We start from the raw sequence: 21,184 nt of genomic DNA, 5'->3' as shown, positions 1-21,184 counted from the left end.
TGTCACCTTAAAGAGAAAGAGAAGTGATGAAATCGCAATATATTTACATTCATTTGGGCTGTATAGCGACGGGTGTCATTCAGCCTGGAAGACTGAGGCTATCTGTAGCAGAGAAGAGGAACTGCAGGTGACAGAACCAGAGAGCAGGTAAGTATTTGAGATGAAATGTATTAGTTTAGTTCTCATGGATTCATTTTAACTAAACCTTTTAGTCTGCAATTGGGATTTACCTTTTTTTAAACACGTTTCAGTGTATTGTTCTTGGCAAAAATAGTCCCTTTTTAATCAGTAGTTCCAACAGAGGCTGAAACTATTAGACCTGGAACTGTATATGGATCAGCATACAGGTATAGAATGATATTCCAAAAGATCCTGTGACAGTGTCTTTGCAAAAGGCTTACCCTAACTCTTGAAACTCACATTGGCAGCACTTCTGCCTCCATTGCAATCATCCACAATACCCATCATTACCACGCATGTGACCTCCTCCCATGTGACAATGGCAGCACAGACACATGACCAGTGGAGTGATGTCACCTTCCCCTTTAGTGTTCGACACCAGCTTGCAGTGTTAGCAGCGATAGAGGTATGTTTGGGGAGGGAGGCCTTAAAGTGAGTATGAGGGGTTTAGGAAGGGCCCCTACAAAGACACTGTTACTTGTGTGAAAGAGTGCCAGTGTCTCTTTAAAAGCAGTGGTACATCGTGTTTCTCCTTTACTCTATGTCCCAGATGATCAGTTTACTTTTATTTATATATGAACCCAGAAAAGCAGCAAATTGTTTTTTTTCTGCATATGAAAGCCAGAGCTTTTTTTTTTTTTTTTAACACAGTAGGGAAAAATTAAACTAGTGAAGTTTTATGCCTTACCTTTAAAATCTGTTTCTTGGAGTACATCATGGGAATCAGCACCTCCCCTCTATTTTTCGGTGATCCACTCTTGTACTATTTGCTACAAAACTGAGGCAGGCTTAGAATGGGAGGGGTTATATTAAGCTGTCCTTAAAGTTCGGATTTGCCAGTATCCAATCACCTGAAAGTAGCTGCATAACCCACTGGTTCTAAAACCAACTCTCTGTGTCCTGTGATGTACGATCAAGAAATGGCTTCCTCTGCTTTTTGTAGGTACAGTTCCTCTTTAAGTAAATATTTCCTAAACAAATGCAAAATACACTTCACATTTTGAAGGCTTTAAAGGACAACCTGGATTCAAATAATCACTTTAATACTGAACTAATTACACTTATGAAAAAATATTATAATACCCAATTAAAAGTGTTTCTTCAAAAACGAATTAGTTTTGATTAGTAGATTAACACAGACACAGTATACCAACAGGAAGCTGTTTAATTACAATGCGGTAAACACAGGAACAACTTTCTTTCATATTTCCAATATATTGACAATAGACTTACAAAAGAAAAATAAAATAGCATACAGGATGTATGCTTCAATTCCACTTAATTCTATGTATTACTTTGCCCACAGCTTTCTACAGATAAGTTCTGCTGTAGAAAACAAATTTGATAGTGTGACGACAGTAAGGTCTGCTGAATCCCAAACTGTGTACAGAGAATAGGGGAGAGGTACTAAATACAGTGCTACCCTAATTCTCCCCAAGATTCAAAAGTCAGTAACACGACTGTCAAAATCTCCTGTCTACGTCATGGAAGGGGATACATTTGACAAAACACAGTCCAAGCTATAAGAAATGCAGAAATATCATAAACATAAACTAGCCAGGGACCTTAAATTAATTCTGGTGAGCCCCTGTTGTAAACGGCCAAGTTGTAAATGGTCTTGAGTGCAGTTTAGAGAATGCACATCTGTGAGACTGGGGTAGTGACCTATAGCTGAACTCTCATCCATCTCAAACTCTTAACTTGTATTTATATTCCATAACTCCTACTGTAATGATGTTACATTCTTAAAAAGTGGCTGCACAAATGTAGAAGATGATACCACTTATACCCCAAATATACCTATAATACAAGATCTAGAAGGCTGATAAGACCCATTAGCCCTCCTAGGAAAAAGGCACAACACAGACCCGTCATATTTAGTGTCTAACAAATTGTAATTTGATGCCACAAAATAATATGCTCGTTTTCAGATTGTGAAACCTTGTCATATGAAAATATAGATGTACCCAGGATAGTTGGAATTAAGGGGGTGTCTGCTAGGCATAATAAACTACAGCACACCTGCAACACATCCCTCAGACCCCTTGAATGGGTGGAGATAGATTTGCTAATAAGAAAAGATGGCTGCACCAGCAGCTGTGGCTCTGGTTTTACCATAGGAACTATTAAAGATTGCCAAGAATCACATTAAGAGAGCCAGTGACTCCTGCAACATCAGATTTGACTTAATCTTCAAGTGATCCAAATTCTACACAATACCAAGACCAGGCCCACTAATGTTGTTGTTTTTTTTCATTTTTGAACCCTTTTGTTTTACTGTTGCGTATGTCTGTTTTGTAATATATATCTTTCTGCAAATGTTTCTTCCACTGTTTTACTTCTTTTTATTAAAATCAAATCTAAAATTGTTATGCTTAATCTCTGAATGCTCTAACTAGAAATTAAGAATGCTGTCTCTCTGAAGAAGACACCATAGTGTAAAATCTGACATTTACGTCTGGGCATTACAGCAAGTTAAAGGTCAAAATTGCAACAGTGGATGTTATGAACTGTGCATGTTTCCGTTAAAACACATGGTGGGGTACCATGTTTGTGTGTGTAGCTGCTTATTTAATCTGCTCCAGTGACTGTCTACCTCTGCTTAGATTGTCCCCCAAACTGGAAAATCTCTGTGCAGGGTGAGACAGAGTGTGTATTAGCTACAGATGGGATGCTCTGTTTAAAACCTATTAGCAAGATTGACTTATTATTTCACTAATTAAAATATAGCACCACTACCTTGCAAATAGGCCAAGTATCCAAGTATGTTTAGTTTACAGCAGAGACACATGGCATTAATAAAGCAAAGAGTAACAAGCAAAGCTTAAAACCCCATTCCCACCAAACAGAAATCAATGCTCTGATAAACTACTGAAGGGTGAAATAAGAATAGTTTTTAACTACGCCTCCATGATTTATATTGTTAAATAAGAGAAATGCAGTGGTATCGGCAAATGATGCAGTTATGAGGTATCATTGTCCCTGCTTTTTTTCTAGAGGGAGGAAAAATTGGAGAAAATAAAATGTAATTTGAAGTGCGTTATGGAAGGAGTGCACAGTAAAAGCCTTGCAAATGTGCTAAAATTAGCTCAATTAATTGTTAAATAGGATGTACAATGAACAACAATTTATTAATGCTTTTATGATTTCATACTTGTTATTTATATAGGTCAAACGTTAATTATTACCATTTTAGTGGGTTAATTGAACACATTTCATTTTCATTTATTCCCTAATTATAAATACATATTTCAAAACGTAAATGTCAATTTCCAAGCATCTGTACAGCACAAAGGAAAGTAACACAACCACGCTTACAAACTATACACCAATTCCCGTTTCTCATGTTTGTGCTACAAAGCGGTTTATTTCCACTTTTACAGTAAAATTAGAGAAACACTTACTATTATGTGTTCTTATTCATACAGCATACCAAAAATAATATTTCTTACGTTTCTAGTTGTTTCTTTCTGGAAGCCGCTGATCTCTCCTCCGATCCATCAGGGGTGACCCACCACGCTGGTCCCGGGCTTGCACGGGGGACAGCGTAGCCTGAGAAGCCGGTGGCGGCACCGGTGACGGTGGACATATACACATGGTGCCGTACAAGCGATCCGGCGCCTATACAAACGGATTGCTTGTATTTAAACAGCAATCGTCTACTGTTTAAAACGGTACCAAGAACACAGCTGCAGCAGCAACCGGGTTCTTGGTATAACCACTTCCAGCGGATGATGTGTATTTGCCTGCTGAAAGTGGTTAATCTAAACCCTAAAACAAAAATTTAATATATTGCAGTGTATCAATCTTTAGATGTGGTTGCTGCATTAGTTGTCTTTTTAGGATCAAGTTTTTACATAAGTGAATAAAAGCTGACCATTGTAAGCACCCATGTCACTGTTAAATGGTTTGTCTCAACCAATCTGAGCTTGGTCTGTGATGGGAAGTTGAAATATAATAATAGGCATACAGGTCGGATTACCAGGTAAAATAAAGGAAAACAATCCTGTAAAAGAAATCGAATACAGCCACCACATGTAAGGACTGGTAAGCTGCAATATACACTGCCTACCCCCCCCCCCAAAAAAAAATCACCACCTGGATTTTGCTAAGCAAATGGCTAAGAGCCTTCCACTAGATAATTAGTCTAGATTCAGCAACATTATGTGCCCCAAAAAATGGGGTCAGCTGCCTACCTGAATATACTGAATGACCAGGTATTTCCATCAATGGAATTTTTGTTGCCGTATGTCACGGGAATATTCCAAGATGACAATGCCAGTCATCTTGGAATATTCCCGTGACATACGGCAACAAAAATTCATTAAATTCAGACAATTCAAAAATTCAGACAATTCATTATGCTCAAATTGTAAAAGAGTTGATCAGAAAGCATGAGACATAATTTTCACACATGGATTGGCCACCACAGAGTCCAGACCTTAACACTGAGAATCTTTGGGATGTGCTGGAGAATACTTTACGTAGTGGTCCGACTCTGCATCATCACTACAAGATCTTGGATGGAAATAAATAGCATTGCATAAGCTTATCAAAACAATGCCATGGTGAAAGCATGCTGTAATTAAAGCTAGAGGACGTCAAACTAAATAGTAGAGCATTTGACTTTTTTTGGCACACTTTAAACCTTTGCTAGGACAGACAGTGTTCAAATCTAGTTACAAATGATAATGAGATCTACCAGTACAGCATAAACAGGGTTAATTATGGTAAACATTTATCCCTAACCCTCTCCTTAACATTACAGAAAAGTAAAGCTAGGCAGGATAATTTTTTTTAATATACTATGTGAATGGAAACACGTGACAAATATAAAACTACGAGTTACCCCAATTTGGCTGTATAAGTGGAACTACACTTTAAAAGGCAACCAACATCATCCACTGGTAGTATGCATATAACAATGCAACAGACCAACCAGGTACATGAATACACATTATATTAATGACAACCAAAAAGGTTTAAAAACATTTGCAAGAACCTCAAATTTTTAGGTGATTTGGCTTTGTGACTCTAGGTGAATCTGTCCAGCTATGCACACACACACACACACACACACACACACACACACACACACGAATATGCATAGCAATAATACCTTTTTTCCTTAGAAAAAATATCCGTCCTGTTTAGTTGATGGCTGGCAATTTGAAAATCCAGGCCTTCAAAGTTTCCTAAACAGGAAAAAGCAACTTGGCTGCACAGGCCAAATAGCAGCTTTATGAGTTGCTGGCAAGCATTTACTAATAGGAGGGAAAGAATACAGTGATCCTGTATCTCTCCAAGGTGTTTAATTGGGGTCTACAGACTCTTTGTTTTGATACATTTGTCTTTATCTCCCTCAGCAGGACTCACAAAGCTAAAATGTTTGACGATATGACAGCCTTGACCTCTGACCTACTGTAAGATATATTGCATGGGAAATTTTCTTCTACCTTTCATCTCAATGCTGCTTGAAGGTAGCTGAGTGGGTGAAGGTATTGTATGTTCTAGGATTGTGTATGTGGCTGTATCTCTGCCTTTCAGACTATTTGTGTTTTCTGTCCTTGGTTCTTTTTATACACGATTTCTATAATAGCCACAGCATTTCCGTGGTTCTGATTATGTTCTCCTAAAACGCTCCTAAAATTATCATCAACTACTGTATAGCAGTTTTTCAAACAACAGCACTCAAGATGATGAATGACAATTTATTCTTTAGTCATCTTACTCGCTTATATAGCTGTGACACTATAGCTGTACCCACTCACATTAATCACTTCCCCAAAGGTGCTCAGTGCCTAACATTCCTGTCAGAATCCAGTCAGAATCCAACACATGCACAAACAGTAGGGCTAGTTTGGGTGGAAGATGATCACAGTGGGTTCCAACAGTGTGTGGGGTATTCAAGAAAGGGCAAATGTCTTAGTAAATCTTTGACTGCTAGAAACGTTAATGCTATGCCTCAATGTTAGTCACTAGCTTAGAAAGTTACATTTTTAGGCATTGAGATTTTGTTTATAGGGCTCTGTCATGATTTTACAATGAGGCACTGTCACGTAAGATAAGCCCCTGAACAATATTTTTCTCATATGACATACAGTGGAAGGTTTGCGGAGTAAAAATGAAATCTTCTGATGGTTTGTTAACAAACAGAAAGCCTTGTGTGTAGGCAAATAACATATCCACAGTGTGATGTACGCCACAGCATAGGAATGAGAAATTAGCAAGCATCACATCACTGGTATTATCAGGTCCTCTATATGATTAGAATAGAAGACTACCAGGACATATATATTGTATTTTAGTCATCCCAGCAAACACATTAGTGTGGAATAGTCTTAGATGCCTATGACTTCAGCCGCCTTCCTTTTTCCCCAAACAGAGGTAGTTCTAGTAAATAATGATTATGGATGGCTGGCTGAAGCCTTAGTGAGTTGCATGCAAAAAACAGAAATGTTTTACTTTACTTTAGGGGAATGTCCTTTGAATTAAACCAGTCCTTAAACATCCTAAACCATCATGTGTTGGTTAGGAGCCCCATATGGCAGGGTGCCCCTTCATGCAGATCCCCACAATCCTTCACAACAGGTTTAGAAGTAAAATTGGTGTGTATCCTACTGAGGAGATTTACCCCTCTATTTTCCCTGGTGACAACAGTAACAGAGACAGAAGATTTGTCTACAGAGCAGAAGGTAAGAAATCGTACAATACAACAACTGTCTAAAAAGGGAAATCTCCTAATTGTGAGGTGCTTTCCTCTCATTTCCTGTTGTATTTCCAGGACAATAAGTAAAAAGAAATTTGCCCAGCATGACACAAACTGCAACAAAAATAGCCTGATAGGGGTTTTAAACCTTCCCTACTACATTCAAAACTAAAAAGAATGGCTACACAAACTTTAAAGCCTTGGTTCTCAACTGGAGGGTCGTGACCCAAAAGTAGGTTGCGACCCCATGTTCAGTGGGTCGCCACATGCCTTACACTTTTCTAGTAGAGAGACTCCTATTCCCTAGCACAGCACCGTCAGTTCTTGCATAGAGCAGCCATTCAAAATATGCTGCCCGGCCATGTGTGTCAGCTTGAGGTGGGGTGGGCTGGAAGTATGGTTATAAGTGAGCTCCAGCCATATGTGCATTGTTTACAGCTCCCTCATGTGCCTTATAGAGGTGCCTGGACAGGACTGACATCACATTCTGGTTCCCGGCTACTCTACAGGGTACACAAGAGAGCGGAGGATCCACTCCAGTTCTCATAAGGTAGGGAGACTGGGTGGATCTTAAAAAAAAGAAAGAAAAACAATTATCATTTTTTGGGGAGTGTGTATGTGTGTGTCAGAATTTCTGTGAGCGTGTGAAATTATGTCTGCGGTTGTGTGTGTCAGTGTTTTTGAGGGTCTGTTCACACATGTACAATGCGTTAATCACACAGTCCCATGCGAATAATGCACTGTACCATTCAATCACACTGCGTGTTCTGGTGTGGAAGGTGCGTTGCGTTCCCATTAATTTGAATGACACCCAAAACGCATCCCCCACACACAGTCAGATTGCCTGCACCAGAATGCACGGTACTGCAATAACGTGCATTCCATTGCAGTGCAACGTGGGACACAAATTAATGACCAAAGACAAATGTGGGTCCTGAGGTTACACAGGTTGAGAACCACTGCTTTAAAGGATGTCCAAAACACAAAAATACTATAAGCAAGATAAGACAAAAACTCTGTGAACAAGGTTTCACATATGTATTGCCTATATTGTTGTGATGTAATCTATTATTTTTCCATTCAGCAGCAAAATGCCAGTAAATCAGATTTACTAGGCAATAGTGTGCAGAAATATTCACTGCGTTTATGAATGATATTAGAAGGCAAAGAACCCCATGCCCTGTACATTATAATGGAGTTTAGCAATGTACCTGTTAGTTGTGATCACAGGAGCTAATCATGTAACCTTGTCATTGACAAAAATCTGTGTTATAGATACCTGTTTCCATGAACATGAGAGGCACAGAAGGCAAAGCTGTAATGAAGCAGTGTTGGGTCAATGACAGACCCAGTTTCAGCATGTTCAATCAGCTCCCTCAGATAGCAAAGATGTCGATGGCAGCCGCGAACACCATATCGAGCGCAGTACTCATCTAAAACAAAGACTTGACCAGGACTAAACCAGCCCTAAACGTAAAAGAGGGGGGGAAAAAAAAGGAGAAATTTTGTACTGTTATTATTGCTTTGCAATTATATTTTGGAGAGTTTCTAGACCCTTAATGTTTTATTATTTTACATTTTGACAACATATTAAGCAAAAGAAGTACACCAAGCTTCAACAAATGATGTATGGTCCAGTTGCTTTTGTGCTCCACACAGCACTATGATGCCTGACACCAATGCCCACTATTCTGCAGTAATCATTTGAGGATGTCATAAACACGAAGTATCAACACCAAAAACAGCTAAGAAGAGGTTGGCAACCAATGTAAACAACACAGTTAAGGCACACTGCACATGCAAAGTATAACACCAGGGACAGTGTTGTTTAATTGGGATTTTATGTTTGCTTCAAGTCCGTCTTATCCTGCCCTGTTTTTTTTGTTTCATTATTGATTAAATAACTTATTAGCAACCATCTTCAAGCATAAGAATATATATAGAACTATTAGCAATTTACAAATGTTATGGTGTTTTACAAGAATCTACTTCAATTATATGTTACAATATCTAACACATAGAGCAATTAAAATAAAACTGTAAACATGCATTTCATAGAATTAAAAGGCTTGAAAAAGGATTATAAAATTTCACCTTCTAATAATTTTAGAAACAACCAAATCTTTGACAGCAAATATATTAAACCTTTTGCAAATAAATATATTGTTAAGAGTAATAGTGCATAACAGGTCACATAAATTTTTTTTTTATAAACAAATGTATTATTCCATTAACTAATTACCCTTTTCCAGTATCCAGTGCGGGGCACATATTTCTCAATTTGTATAAAATGATTTCAATATAAGATTTAGTCTCTTTGTATGAGCTGTATGTAATATGTATTCTTTCAGAAGTTTCCCGTTTCATTTCTTTTCAGTGACTTAACACAACTCGCATAATTACATCATCTCAAGATATCTGATCCTTGCAAGAATATGCTGGTGTCACAAAACCCCACAGTGGAGTCTCCCACCTTTAGTAAGCTTTCAGTTGTCATTCTCTCTTTGAATAGCTTTTAAGCCACATTTCAGAGATGGTCAGAGCCTGTTCTGCTGCTATTGAGTGGCACAGCAGCAATCTTCACGTGTATAATTTATAAATTTGAGGGCAATCGATTGAAATCCTTTATCCCAAATCCAAGCACACTTATAAAATGAGTTTGGAAAGAAGTGCCACTTTGTAACAACTATTTCACACTTCATGGCTACGTACATTCTAGTACTTACCAGACAAGAATAAGAATCATTTAGCCGGTGTTCCAATGTCTGTTGCTGAAGCACTTTAAAAAGGGAGGCATGGTCATATCTGCAGGGATTTGCAGAAATAAACTCATCCATTCCATGTCTCTGGCCACGATCTGTGTCTAGAAAGAAATGGCAATGTACAATACAAAGCTACGCTTAGCAACAGATAGCGCTGAAATATTAAATTACATTTACACTTTTTGCCATCAACACTTAATTTCAAGAAGTGATCCACACACACACTCGAGCTTTAATCACTGACAGCTTGATGATATGACCTCTGTGAATTTCAAAGCACTTAGCAAACATCCAGTCTAAAAAGAAAATGGTCAGTGAAAAAGCTCTACTACATTGCACATTTCCACCCTTCCATTGTTCTTCCTGGGAATGTATCTACGGCAGTACAAACAGCAACATAGAAATACACATTCATCACAAGTAGCAATCTATTCTCCAAATGGCAAACTAGAGCAGAAATGAACATGTCAGTAAAAGGTAGGTCACTTCCAGTCTTTGTTTTGTGCTATGCTTTTAATGAGACAAACCTTGGTAGAGTAATGGAAAGTGTTGCATATAGCAAGCAGAAAAATAATTTATAACCTTCAAGCAAAAACAGCAAAAGAAAACAGAGCAGTATATGGCTGACAATACCTATCTTCTTCATACTACAATGTCCTAAATGGCAGTCGAAGGACCAAGCATATTGTTCTTCACAGATGCATCTTTCAACGCCTTTAGACCCCGCGGGTCTATCAGAAGGCGAGCTCTTCTGATTGCTTTCGTTAATGCTATGTTTTGTTAAAAACATCCATGTGAATCATCTATCATGTACAGACATTAAAAGCCAAGAGGATTTAGCTATCCAACAGAACACTAGCTCAGTTTGATACCAAAGTTCATTTTGGGTGAGCAATCTACTCAAAATGGCCCCATACAATGGGGCCTTTGGCTCTTTGTTCTGTAAAATTTAAATGCCTATCTTTTTATGTTAGTTACTGCAAATGTACTATCCTAAATGTACTTTGGATACAACAGGCTACTAACTTAAGGGTTGTAAAGGGAGCAAGACAAAGACATATTGATCAAAGCCAATTACAGAATCTGGTCCCTCATAAAACTCCATATTGATCTGTGGCCATGATGCTAACATAATCAGTCACATTGAGGAATTTAGCCCCAGATTATATTGATCTGTGTCAAGTTCAACAGCCAACTAGATTTGCAGATGGAAGAATTATTTCATTCATGCTGAAAGAAGTGCAGCTTCAGATATTCACTAGATATTCCTACTAATTCAGATATTTCAGCTTTGCACTGTCAAAGCAAAGGTCCCATTCATCTGACAGACTCTGCAAGGTAAATGCAAGATAGAAGCATAATAGGGACTTTGAAAATCTTAATAATACTGTACAAGATTAACAAGCAGTTTTAAAGTTTAAATACCATAAAAATTTTATGTTGTGTCACATTGAAAGTGACTCTGACACTCTAGGAAGATATAAAAGGAACACATTAACACAATTCTCCATCCATTAATACATTTTTTTTTAATGCAAGTAATGTAAGTGCCAGCATTTGGCTTGTATCAACCTTCTACAGGTCCTGTAAAGCAGAGCTCACATTGGGAGAGGGAGAAGAAGCATGAAAGGCCAATCAGGTGTGCTGCAGTGCTCACATGTTAAGAGGGAACATGTTGAAAGGAGGGGAAGGCAAAGTGGACAAGAGATGAGTTTTTCAGTCTACTGCTTCTCCTTTCACTGTCCAATCACAGACTAGGGAGGGACAAGACCTTTAAATATTGCTAAACTTCAGAGAAAAATAGGTCTACTATTCTGCCATGCCAGGCTGTGTTGTGTGGTAGAGCTGTGTAAATCTCTGGACTGGGTTAACAGAAAAAAAAAAAAAAAAGTGACAGAATTTGCCCGACACCCCCCCTACATATTCCTACTGGCCACTAAGGCAATGCCATCATAGTGATCGGCTAATAGGTTCAGTGGGGAGAGTGGGCAACCTGCGGCACTTCTCTAAACTGAAGGAGCTTTCCTCATTGTAAATGGTTCTGGGGTTCAAGTCTAAAGTAGGCAGTAAAGATTGCTGCAGGTATGTTTGTGAACGTTACATTCACTGTATAACAAATGCACCCTAAGTTAAAGCCATTAAAAAAGTTCTAAGAAACAGGTAAAAACTAGTTACTAGGGTGTAAAGGGAGTATTATTTCTAAATTGTTCTTGCATTTTTTTCAGGCTAATATTGATAGATAAGCAGACATTGCATTTTAAAGCAAAGTCCACCGTAAGAAAGAAGCACTGGAATTTACTGGTTAAAAAAAGAAGTTGAAAACCGACAATTGCTACAATCAGTTTGCATGGCTGCAAGACGGAAATATAAATCAGTTTAATACAGCACATGCAGTAAGCTAGTAATAGTTTCTTTAAGATGTGATTTGTTCTATATACCTAGTAATATAGGTTTATGTCAGAAATTTTCTGATGTATTGTCCGCCTGCTTCCAAAATTACATTAAAATGTTTCCCTTTAACAGGAAAAGTGCCAAAAGTTATTAGAAAGGCACTGAACCATCTGGAGGAGACCATCAATACCACTGTCTCAACATAAAAAAAAAAAACTTACTTGGCTGAGGAGCTTCCATGTGAGCATTTATTCCTCTTGGATTTGATTTCTGAGCATGGTTGGAAACAATGGGTTTGTAAGACTGTCCTGTAGCTCTGTACATTGCTTGTACCCACAATACTCGGTCTTGCTCATCATCGCTGGCAAAGATCACAGTGTCCCCTTCTTTCACCGCATTGAAGAACCACCGGCCACCCTGGAGCCCTGGTAAAGTAGAGCCATACAATAAACTGCCCTTTGCCTATTTGATATAACTAATCATTTATCATGAAAGAGTAATTTCAATCATCAATGTGGATGGATAATTATGGTAATGCACATGGCACGACATCTAATAGACAAGATGGCTGAAGTATTCCAATACCTGACTGAGGATCAGTGTAATCTACTGTATATCCTTCAAGCTGCATCAGCTCCTGGGGCTCAGCTTTCTTCTCCCTGTAGCTACACATTGCAAATGTGTATTGGCTTACCTAAATAGGACAGAAAAATACCAATATGTCATAAAATATGACTAACTCCTGTAAATTAAAAAGCTTTACTTTATAACTATATACCGTCTTTGGTACTCCAACCATTTAGAATTGTGAGCTAAAAAAAAGTCCCTGAAAAACTGACATAAAAGCGACTTGATTGCATTGCACTCTATTTCGGAGCTAGGTATGTGAGGAGACACAAATCTTTAATATCACGGTTTAACGACTGCATTTCTTTACCTGTGAGATCTCAGACATGTTCAGAGCGGCGTGTTGCGCTCTACTCCGAGACCTGTTGATACCATATGTTGGTTTCTATGTTTAAGATGGTTTATATTTTTGATGACCCCGGCTGGGTTGTTTTGAGTAACCGTGACCGCCCCCCATTGGAGGGCGGTCTATTGATGTTGCTGTATTTCAGATACAATTACTGTCTGCTGCCAATCTTTTTAGTGTCATGTGAATACTGTTGTACTTGTATGGCAAGGCATACGATCCTGTTGTATTTTGTCTGTTTACAATAAAGCTGATTTGAAATTAAAAAATAAAAAGTAATAGAGCTTGATAAATGTTTGAGCCCCAATCTGATAATTAGACTATACAAAATTAAGGCTCAACATGCTAATGATCACCACTCACTTGGTTCACAATGCTCCCTAGAAGGATTACAAGAAGCCAATATAAAGAGAGATTTAAAGTATGTATTCTAAATGCATTTGAAAACACAATATTTTTGTAGAATAATAAAACTGGACTACATAGTGGTCTTTTGTGTCTCCCTGACATTCAACGTTACTTGAAGGTAGTGAGGTCATTGGAAAAGTTCTGCCTGGCTTTTGTTGGCAAATTTTTCTCTTTTAGCCAAGATTCAAATAAAGGTGTGTCTGGGGCATTGTTTGGCTGTGCTGGAGAAATGGGGATCATGAAAGGCATTACTAGCTAGTTGCATTAGGAGCATGGGGAACACCGGGGGCATAACTGCAGATTGTCTGGAGGCACAGAGTATTTCTTAGTGCACTGGATGGCTATTTGGGCCCCTGGCAATAGTAAGGATTACTGTGCGGCTGTATTCAGAGGCAGCAGGGGTTGTAAGTGGCACCAGCGGGTTCTGTTGTGGGGGAAGTAGAGGTTATAAGTAGCACTGGCTTTCCATGCTTGGTTCATTGGCTGGCTGGGTTTGTGAGCACTAGGAACTATGAGCGACACTGGGGTCATGAGAGCACGGCCTATTACCGAGGGGCGCTAAGGATCATGGCCAGCATGTGTAGCTGCGAGGGCGAGTGGGCCCCTTAAGACTACACCACACCAAACCATTTGGGCAAGTACAATTTTACTGCAAAAACAGATATCACTTTTCACTTTAACTGGAGCAAGCTTATCATATGAAAACATAAAAAATAACTGAACAAACCTGAACTAGAACAAAATAACGCTTCTTCCAACGTTTCCAAACCTTCTGTCCTACAGCATATAAATAACTAAGACAGACAAAAGAAAGGAGATACTTATCAGTTATTAATAAAAATACACTAAAATTAATAAAACGTTATTGTAAAGAAAAATGTAAAAGGCAATTAAAGTGTGTTTAAACACACACAAAACATATGTAATATATTGCAGCTCATCAGTCCTTAAAATGTGTATTAGTTTACTTTTTTCAGGCTTTTTTTCACTGTACTGTTTTTAATCTAACTCAGGAGAGCAGCCTAGTGTGATATTGCTTGATATTGTTTCTCCATACAAACACCTCCTTTTCTCCTCAGGAGGAGGAGATCTTTTGTAGTTCATAGACACTGGCGGAACTACCAGGGTCGCAGCGGTCGCAATTGCGACCGGGCCCTGGCGTTCGTCACTTGGGGGGGGCCCAGCAAGGAAGTAGAGGGCCCCCCCCGCGATCGTTCCGCATATCATTAATGGTCACAATTACAAATGAATACTTTGTAAATAAATGCCGGTTTCCTCGTTAATCGCGTCTGTACATAAACGCAGATACTGGGTCGGCGTTCTCGACAGAACACCGGCACTAAAATTTTAAACAAGCGGCTTCCTGAGGACCCACGCTTGCTGGGGACCTCGGCAGCCTTCCTGTTAACCATGCAGTGCCGTGGGGTTGGGGGGGGGGGGCCCTTCATGGTTTCTTGCACCGGGGCCCTGAAGGTTCTAGTTACGCCTCTGTTCATAGAAGATAGCTGGAAAAGCCGGTAACATTTTTGGAGATATCCAGACACTGGAATTTGGCAGGAAAAACTGGTATTTTTTGTACTTGCCTCCATAGAGATTTTTTATTTAGTCATATAACACACAATGTAATGTTTTGGGCAATCACATGTCCCTTTCTCAGGCAAACAGTGACAAGATGCTGAAGATTCATGATATTGGATTCGCACACAATGGACCCATCTATTGCTAATCACTGTCACACTCTTTCTTCCAAGGCTGCAATGTTGTTTTGATTGCACCATACATTTCTACCCTAATCTCTTCCTGTATTAATGGAGTAAGGAAGTGTTAAAACCTGTCATGTTTCTACAGTTGCCTAGCCAATTGGAAAGATTTTCTTCCCTTTTCCTGTCCCTCTGTATGTCTGGGAATGCAGAGAGCTATAAAAACTTGATAATTCCCTACCCTGTACAAAACAAAATAAAACAAATATGGTTGCAGTTGGGCATTTAAGTGGACCAGAATTAAAAATTTTACATTTTGCTATGTTATAGGAAACATTTACAAATATTAATTGTGCCTATGTGGTACCCTGAACATGTAAATGTTTTCTTTTTAATCCCTACCAAGTGATTGTGTCTACAGCCTTAAGGTCCCCACACACCTTACGATAATCGTACGATAATCACGGGAAATCCCACGATCGTACGATTATCGTAAGGTGAGTGGAAGCCGTGCGACCTCTACTACTGTAAGGTCGCACGACTTCAAACTTCCGAACATGTTTCAAATCCCGCAGAGCATCGTACGATGTTCGGCGGGTGTGTAGCATGTTCGTAAGATAAAAGCCGGATGGGCCAGTGTGCGCAAGCGCACACTGCCCGTTCGGCATTGCGGTAATCGGAAGCCGATCGATCATCGCAAGTACGATCTACCTATGCAAGATAGGCAGATTGTACGTTTTTTTAAGTACCTTACAACCATCGCAAGACAAAAGTCTTGCGATGGTTGTAAGGTGTGTGCCCAGCCTTATAGCTGGATATTTGCCGTGTGGGAGCACTGGAAACTAACTGCTTGTCTCAAGAGATTTATAGCGAGATGGTGATGCCACTACTGTACTGCTTTCTGCTAACCTTACTGGTGGGAAACCTACAGTGCAAGGATCTCCCTGCTTCATCCATTATGTGATTTGTGCTTCCTATACATCTTCTGAACACTTCCCCTACCATTCATCAGATCACCAGTTATCAGCAGGGCAGTTCTAACATGAGGAAGCAAAGCCCTGCCTCTAACATATATAGTATATACCATATACTAGAGTTGAAAGGGAAAATCATTTAAGACCAAGTACACACGTTCAGAGGTGTGGTGACTGGGTACCGGGTGATACCGCCGCAGTGACGTCATCGCGTATGCGTGATGACGTCACACGCGGTACCGCTGTTACCTGCCAGCGGCCATCTTGGTGATGGACACCGGCAGAGAGGAAGGGACGTCACCCGGCAGGATAAGGTATGCCACCGGGTCCCCTCCTTTCTCGAGCAACTGTCGGGCTCTCGGTCCTTGACCGAGTGCCCGACTTTTCAGAAAGGGGTGACACCAAAATGACTGTCAGTCATTTTGGTGTCACCCCTCCAATGGTGTCACCCGGATGCGGGCCGCACCCCCCTTGTGACGCCACTGCACACGTTATTTGGATGTATGTATGTGACTAGTTCAACCTCTGCCTGACCAGTGCAAATGTGTCACCATAGAGAACCCGCAAAGAAAACATTACTGAAACTGTGCACACACACATACAGTGCATACAAGTATTTATCAACAATGGAAATAATATTTTCAGTATTCTCAGTCTGTGCTCAGCTTAAGTCATAGTGATAGGAAATTACTGCAGAAATTCCAGAAAAAAAATATTCACCTAAAACTAAACTAAAACTTTTACCTACAACTTTAAAGTGACAAAGTCACAATTTTGTCCCCCCTCCTGCTGATTTAAGGACTTACCTTAAATGGTCCCTCTGGATCCGATCACCATCATCTTCCTTCCACTTGTATTCAGCAATACCTCTAGCGTTGGTGCCGGTCTCTGGTGCAGCGCAGACTGCTGTCTCTTCCTGTCCCATGGTGTCTGTCCGACATGCATGTTCCAGGCTGCTTGCATTCAGCTCCACTGTGTTTCACCTCTTCTCCCTACGGAAGATCTCTACTGCGCATGCACCCGCCCCATAATCCTGCACGGCCCCTTGAGAAGCTTCAGATCTTCAGACACTATCCTGTCTTGAACCCATGACCCTACATATGCAAGGCAGGACCACTAATAATTATACTACAGGAATCTTTGGTGTAATAGTAGTTCAGAGGAGGCAGGGCTGGAACAGAGCAGGCAGACAGAAACTTTACAATAGCACTGCCCCTGCACTCTCTTCACATTGCCTTGTTTATGTCAGCTTCCCAGCAAAAAGAACTACACTGGGGAACTGGCTCCCTGGAAGGTAACAAGCAGGGAAAATTATCCCCAGGTCAGAAAATAAGGATTTTTGAGGAAGTAAAATGCTAGTTTTATAGGTTATATAGCTGGATGTGATGTATTTGCAGGAACCACAGCTTAGAAAATAACTGGATTAACATTGCACAGTTCAATTTTGATTTTTGCAAGGAGTTGGGCTTTAAGAAATACCACCATATCAATAAGAAAAGCGCAGGTAATTGAGGCCTCTTCCATGATGCCGTAAATTCTGTTGCATATGTAAATATTGTGTCACACACAAAATTCTGCCTGAGGCAAAAATGAAATTCATATTTTATTACACTGAGATAAAATGCAAATATCTTATTCAAGAGGAAAGGAATTGCTCTGCTCAAAAAGATACAAATAATTTGTGGGCAGCCCCTGGTGGTAGATCCAAGTGTCTGGCTGCCAGTGTACTACAACTCCATAAAGTTGAATAGGCTATACTCATATAACAGGAGCAATTCAAGTATGTAAGACCATAGTGCTAGGGTTTATTTTAAATGTTAAGGTGCATCTAAAGCCATTTTTTAAAGTAATGGATAGAGTGTAGAATAGTGGCAACCCCTGGCAGGTTGTATTGCCATTTTTGTCCCCACTGGAGAAATTCATGCACCTTATTTGTCAAATTTTGAGTTTTTTTCTCTCACTTTCTGTAGTATATACATCTCAGGAACTGAAGGGAAGATCCCCAATGGGATACATACAGCAATAAATAAAAAAATAAAAACATAAATAAATAAATCTGACAAGGGTTTTATCTCTTGCCTATTTGTATTCTCAAAGATGGAAATAAAGTCTCAAACAGATTTCTATATCCAGCTTTGAAAATATGTATGTGCTCCAGCTTTGAAAATATGCAATATGCTGAGTTTGGTGGGTTACAGTGTGGAGTGCACCCCCCTGTACTCACTATGCTGCATTGTGCTTCAATACTGTGAATTGCATCGTGGTGGGTTACATATGATTGTGTACCACCCATTCACAGTGAATAGATCTAACAGTCCTTTTTAGGGCTTCCTTTTTTGTGTAAGTTAGCAACAACTTCTATTGCTATTTAGCTGGTGGAAGAGTATGTCCGAAGAGAGCTGAGGAGAACCCTGAGGCGGGGAGTGAAGAGGAGAAACAGCACAACATAGAAACACTCAGTAATAAAGCAACAATAACAATAACAGGCCTGGAGCTTGCACTAAAGTTAGGAATGGCAGTCCCCACATTCCTATTCATTTATATTTACGACTACCAGCATTATAAAATCTTATTGATATACATGAGAATTGAGAAAACTGAGAAGATAACTCAACTGTAGTAAGAAAATATCAAGACGTGCCAAACTTTTTGATTCTGGGACAGAAAAAGCATGTTGCTTAGATTAGGGATCAGCTGTTACCATTTCTGGCATTTATTGTAAAATGAATGCTGACTTTGCAGAACCAGTGAATCTGACATTCATCAAACATCTACTGCAGGTAAATCAGTCACTGTAATTTTAAACACATGCACCATGAAGATACACCTGCAGTGAATGCTTAGTGAATGCTATATCTATTGCTTCATAAAGATACCCACTATATATTATTTACTTATCATATATATTTACTTTAAAGCTTTTTCACATAATACAAAAATACATTCCAGGTCAAATCAAAGAAGTGAATGCAAGTGTCCAAACGTATTACAGATGGCATTTAAAGGAGAACTATGAGGTGATTCCCCTCTCCCCGCTCCGATCTGCCAGCGCTGACTGGCGGAACGAACGGGGGAGATGGCAGGTACAGCTGGCTCTGCCTCTAGATAGGCAGACCCAGCTGTCCCTCACGCAGCTGGGCGGATCCCGTCATCTACGTCGGGATCCGCTCCAGCTGCGGCGTCTCAGTATACCGCGAGCTGTAGCTCGCGGTATACTGAGCTTAGGGTAACGGGAGGACGCTAGTTTGTGTCCTCCCGTTACCCTAAGGAGAACTATGGGGAAAAACACTGACCCCATAGTTCTCCTTTAAAGGGATATTTTATTCACCATTGACATAAATGGAATCTCTTCTTGAGCTTCTCATAAATAATAATATTTATGTGCCAACTTCAACAGCATTTATGGTTTAAAGTGTATGTAAACCCCAACAATGAACTTATATTTTTTGCTCCCCTTTCAATATGTAATGGAAAGTGTTTTGTTCATGTGTTTGTATCAACCTGTGCCGAATCTAATCAGTTGTTAGGAGTATAATCAGCACTTTCTGTGGACTACAAAGCTGCTCCTCTATAGATACAGTGCAGTGCTAAGCTTTTGTTACCATAAGATAATAAGCTTATTACTGGCGCCAGGTGAAAACGAGCTTGAAAAATGAAGACTGGTGCAACCACTACATTTTAGGGCTGGTAAGGTGCAATATATCACAATATATCACCTATCTGCTTAGGTTCAGATAGACTTCAATGTAATCATTTACCCAAAGTTGCGTCCCTTTTCTAGTCTGACCTGTCTATCTCAAATTACTTATGGGTAGTTGGACTAAGCACTATTTCTGATCACACTCTTTGGGAACCTCACAAAAGTCTCCTGCTGTCACATTTTTCTCTTTGCTTGTCTCTTTGTATACCTTCTTTCCCTTCAAAATATTCCTTGGTGAGACAGTTACCCTCAGTTACACTCATTGTTTTCCTCCTGACTGCTTTTGAGGAAGCAGAGAAGGATGTCCATTGGGACAGGAAAGCAAAGGACCACAAAGGACAGGCCTAAGCAAAAGTCCATAGTAAATATCTGTATTTAAAATATTATTTTGAATACCTATTTCTATTAACAGTGGTTTAGAACCTGTATGTTGCAATGTGTAGGCTCTCACATGCAGAATATTAAAAACAGCCTTAAAATGATATACATGTATTATTGTTATTTTAATATTTTATTAAGAGTGGTTTACAACTTACGCAAGTTGTAATGTTAGGCTCTCAAATGCACAATAATAGAAAGCAGAGACTGCAGGCCTTCTCGTCCAGCATCAGTACCTGACCTCACATATGCTCTTCTGGAAGAATGGTCAAACATTCCCATAGACCCACTCCTGAACCTTGTGGATGCCTTCTCAGAAGAGTTGAAGCTGTTATAGCTGCAAAGGGCGGGCCAACTCAATATTGATCCATACGGACTAAGACTGGGATGTCATTAAAGTTCATGTGCGTGTAAAGGCAGGCGTCCCAATGCTTTTGACAATATAGTCTGTATGTATATATACCGTATATATTGTATATAGTAAAAAGCCTTTATATTGATAGTGATGGTAATAGTGATAACAAATGAATGTTTATTTCAATATTTTATATTGTTTTTTATTAGGTAATATTGTTCCCTGTCACTCAAAATAAATAAGTGGAATATACTGTACCGTGCATCTCTTGATGTTTACACATCTAATTTGGCCATGTATTATTAAAACTAGCAAGAAAGAGCAGTCACTGCAATAAGCACATCATTTCTAGAGGATTTCTGTTACATACCCATTATAAAGGAACACCGACTGCCCCCTTAATTCTGTAATCACATGTTTTCATGTGGGATTAAACCAACAAAGGCTTTAACACCAGCAACACAAAAGGGATATTTGATAAAGGCATGCAATGCGCAATAGTAATTTGTCTTCCCAATAGTGTTCAAAGTGTACTCCTAATTCAACACATTAATCCTCTCTTTTAGCTTATCTCTGCCTGTGATTCTCTCTATGGGATACAAAGTGGATATAAAGGGGTAACATAAATATATATACACATCTCTCTCTCTATAT

The 21,184-nt window shown here is 39.4% G+C and overlaps 1 protein-coding gene across 7 annotated transcripts in view; it reads right to left on the bottom strand.

Annotated features, from left to right (window-relative positions):
* CADPS2 (calcium dependent secretion activator 2) overlaps positions 1-21,184 on the bottom strand; it is a 254,962-nt gene that overhangs the window by 128,239 nt on the left and 105,539 nt on the right. For 4 of the 7 annotated variants that reach the window (XM_018557761.1, XM_018557763.1, XM_018557762.1 and 1 more), the window contains exons 9-13: positions 14,151-14,217; positions 12,628-12,736; positions 12,264-12,467; positions 9,616-9,752; positions 8,169-8,356 (exon numbers count right to left, since the gene is read on the bottom strand). In XM_018557761.1, coding sequence (XP_018413263.1) covers positions 8,169-8,356; positions 9,616-9,752; positions 12,264-12,467; positions 12,628-12,736; positions 14,151-14,217 — 705 coding nt within the window. Of the gene's footprint in view, positions 1-8,168; positions 8,357-8,805; positions 8,809-9,615; positions 9,753-9,911; positions 9,914-10,500; positions 10,507-12,259; positions 12,468-12,627; positions 12,737-14,150; positions 14,218-21,184 lie in introns of all 7 variants that reach the window. The other 3 variants (XM_018557765.1, XM_018557764.1, XM_018557767.1) reach the window with 2 other exon arrangements.

Source organism: Nanorana parkeri, unplaced genomic scaffold (assembly GCF_000935625.1).
Source record: "Nanorana parkeri isolate BGI_ZX_2015 unplaced genomic scaffold, ASM93562v1 scaffold301, whole genome shotgun sequence".
Classification (NCBI taxonomy): Eukaryota; Metazoa; Chordata; class Amphibia; order Anura; family Dicroglossidae; genus Nanorana; species Nanorana parkeri.
The sequence above is the reverse complement of the archived record's forward strand: the minus strand, read 5'-3'. Positions and strand labels throughout refer to the sequence as shown.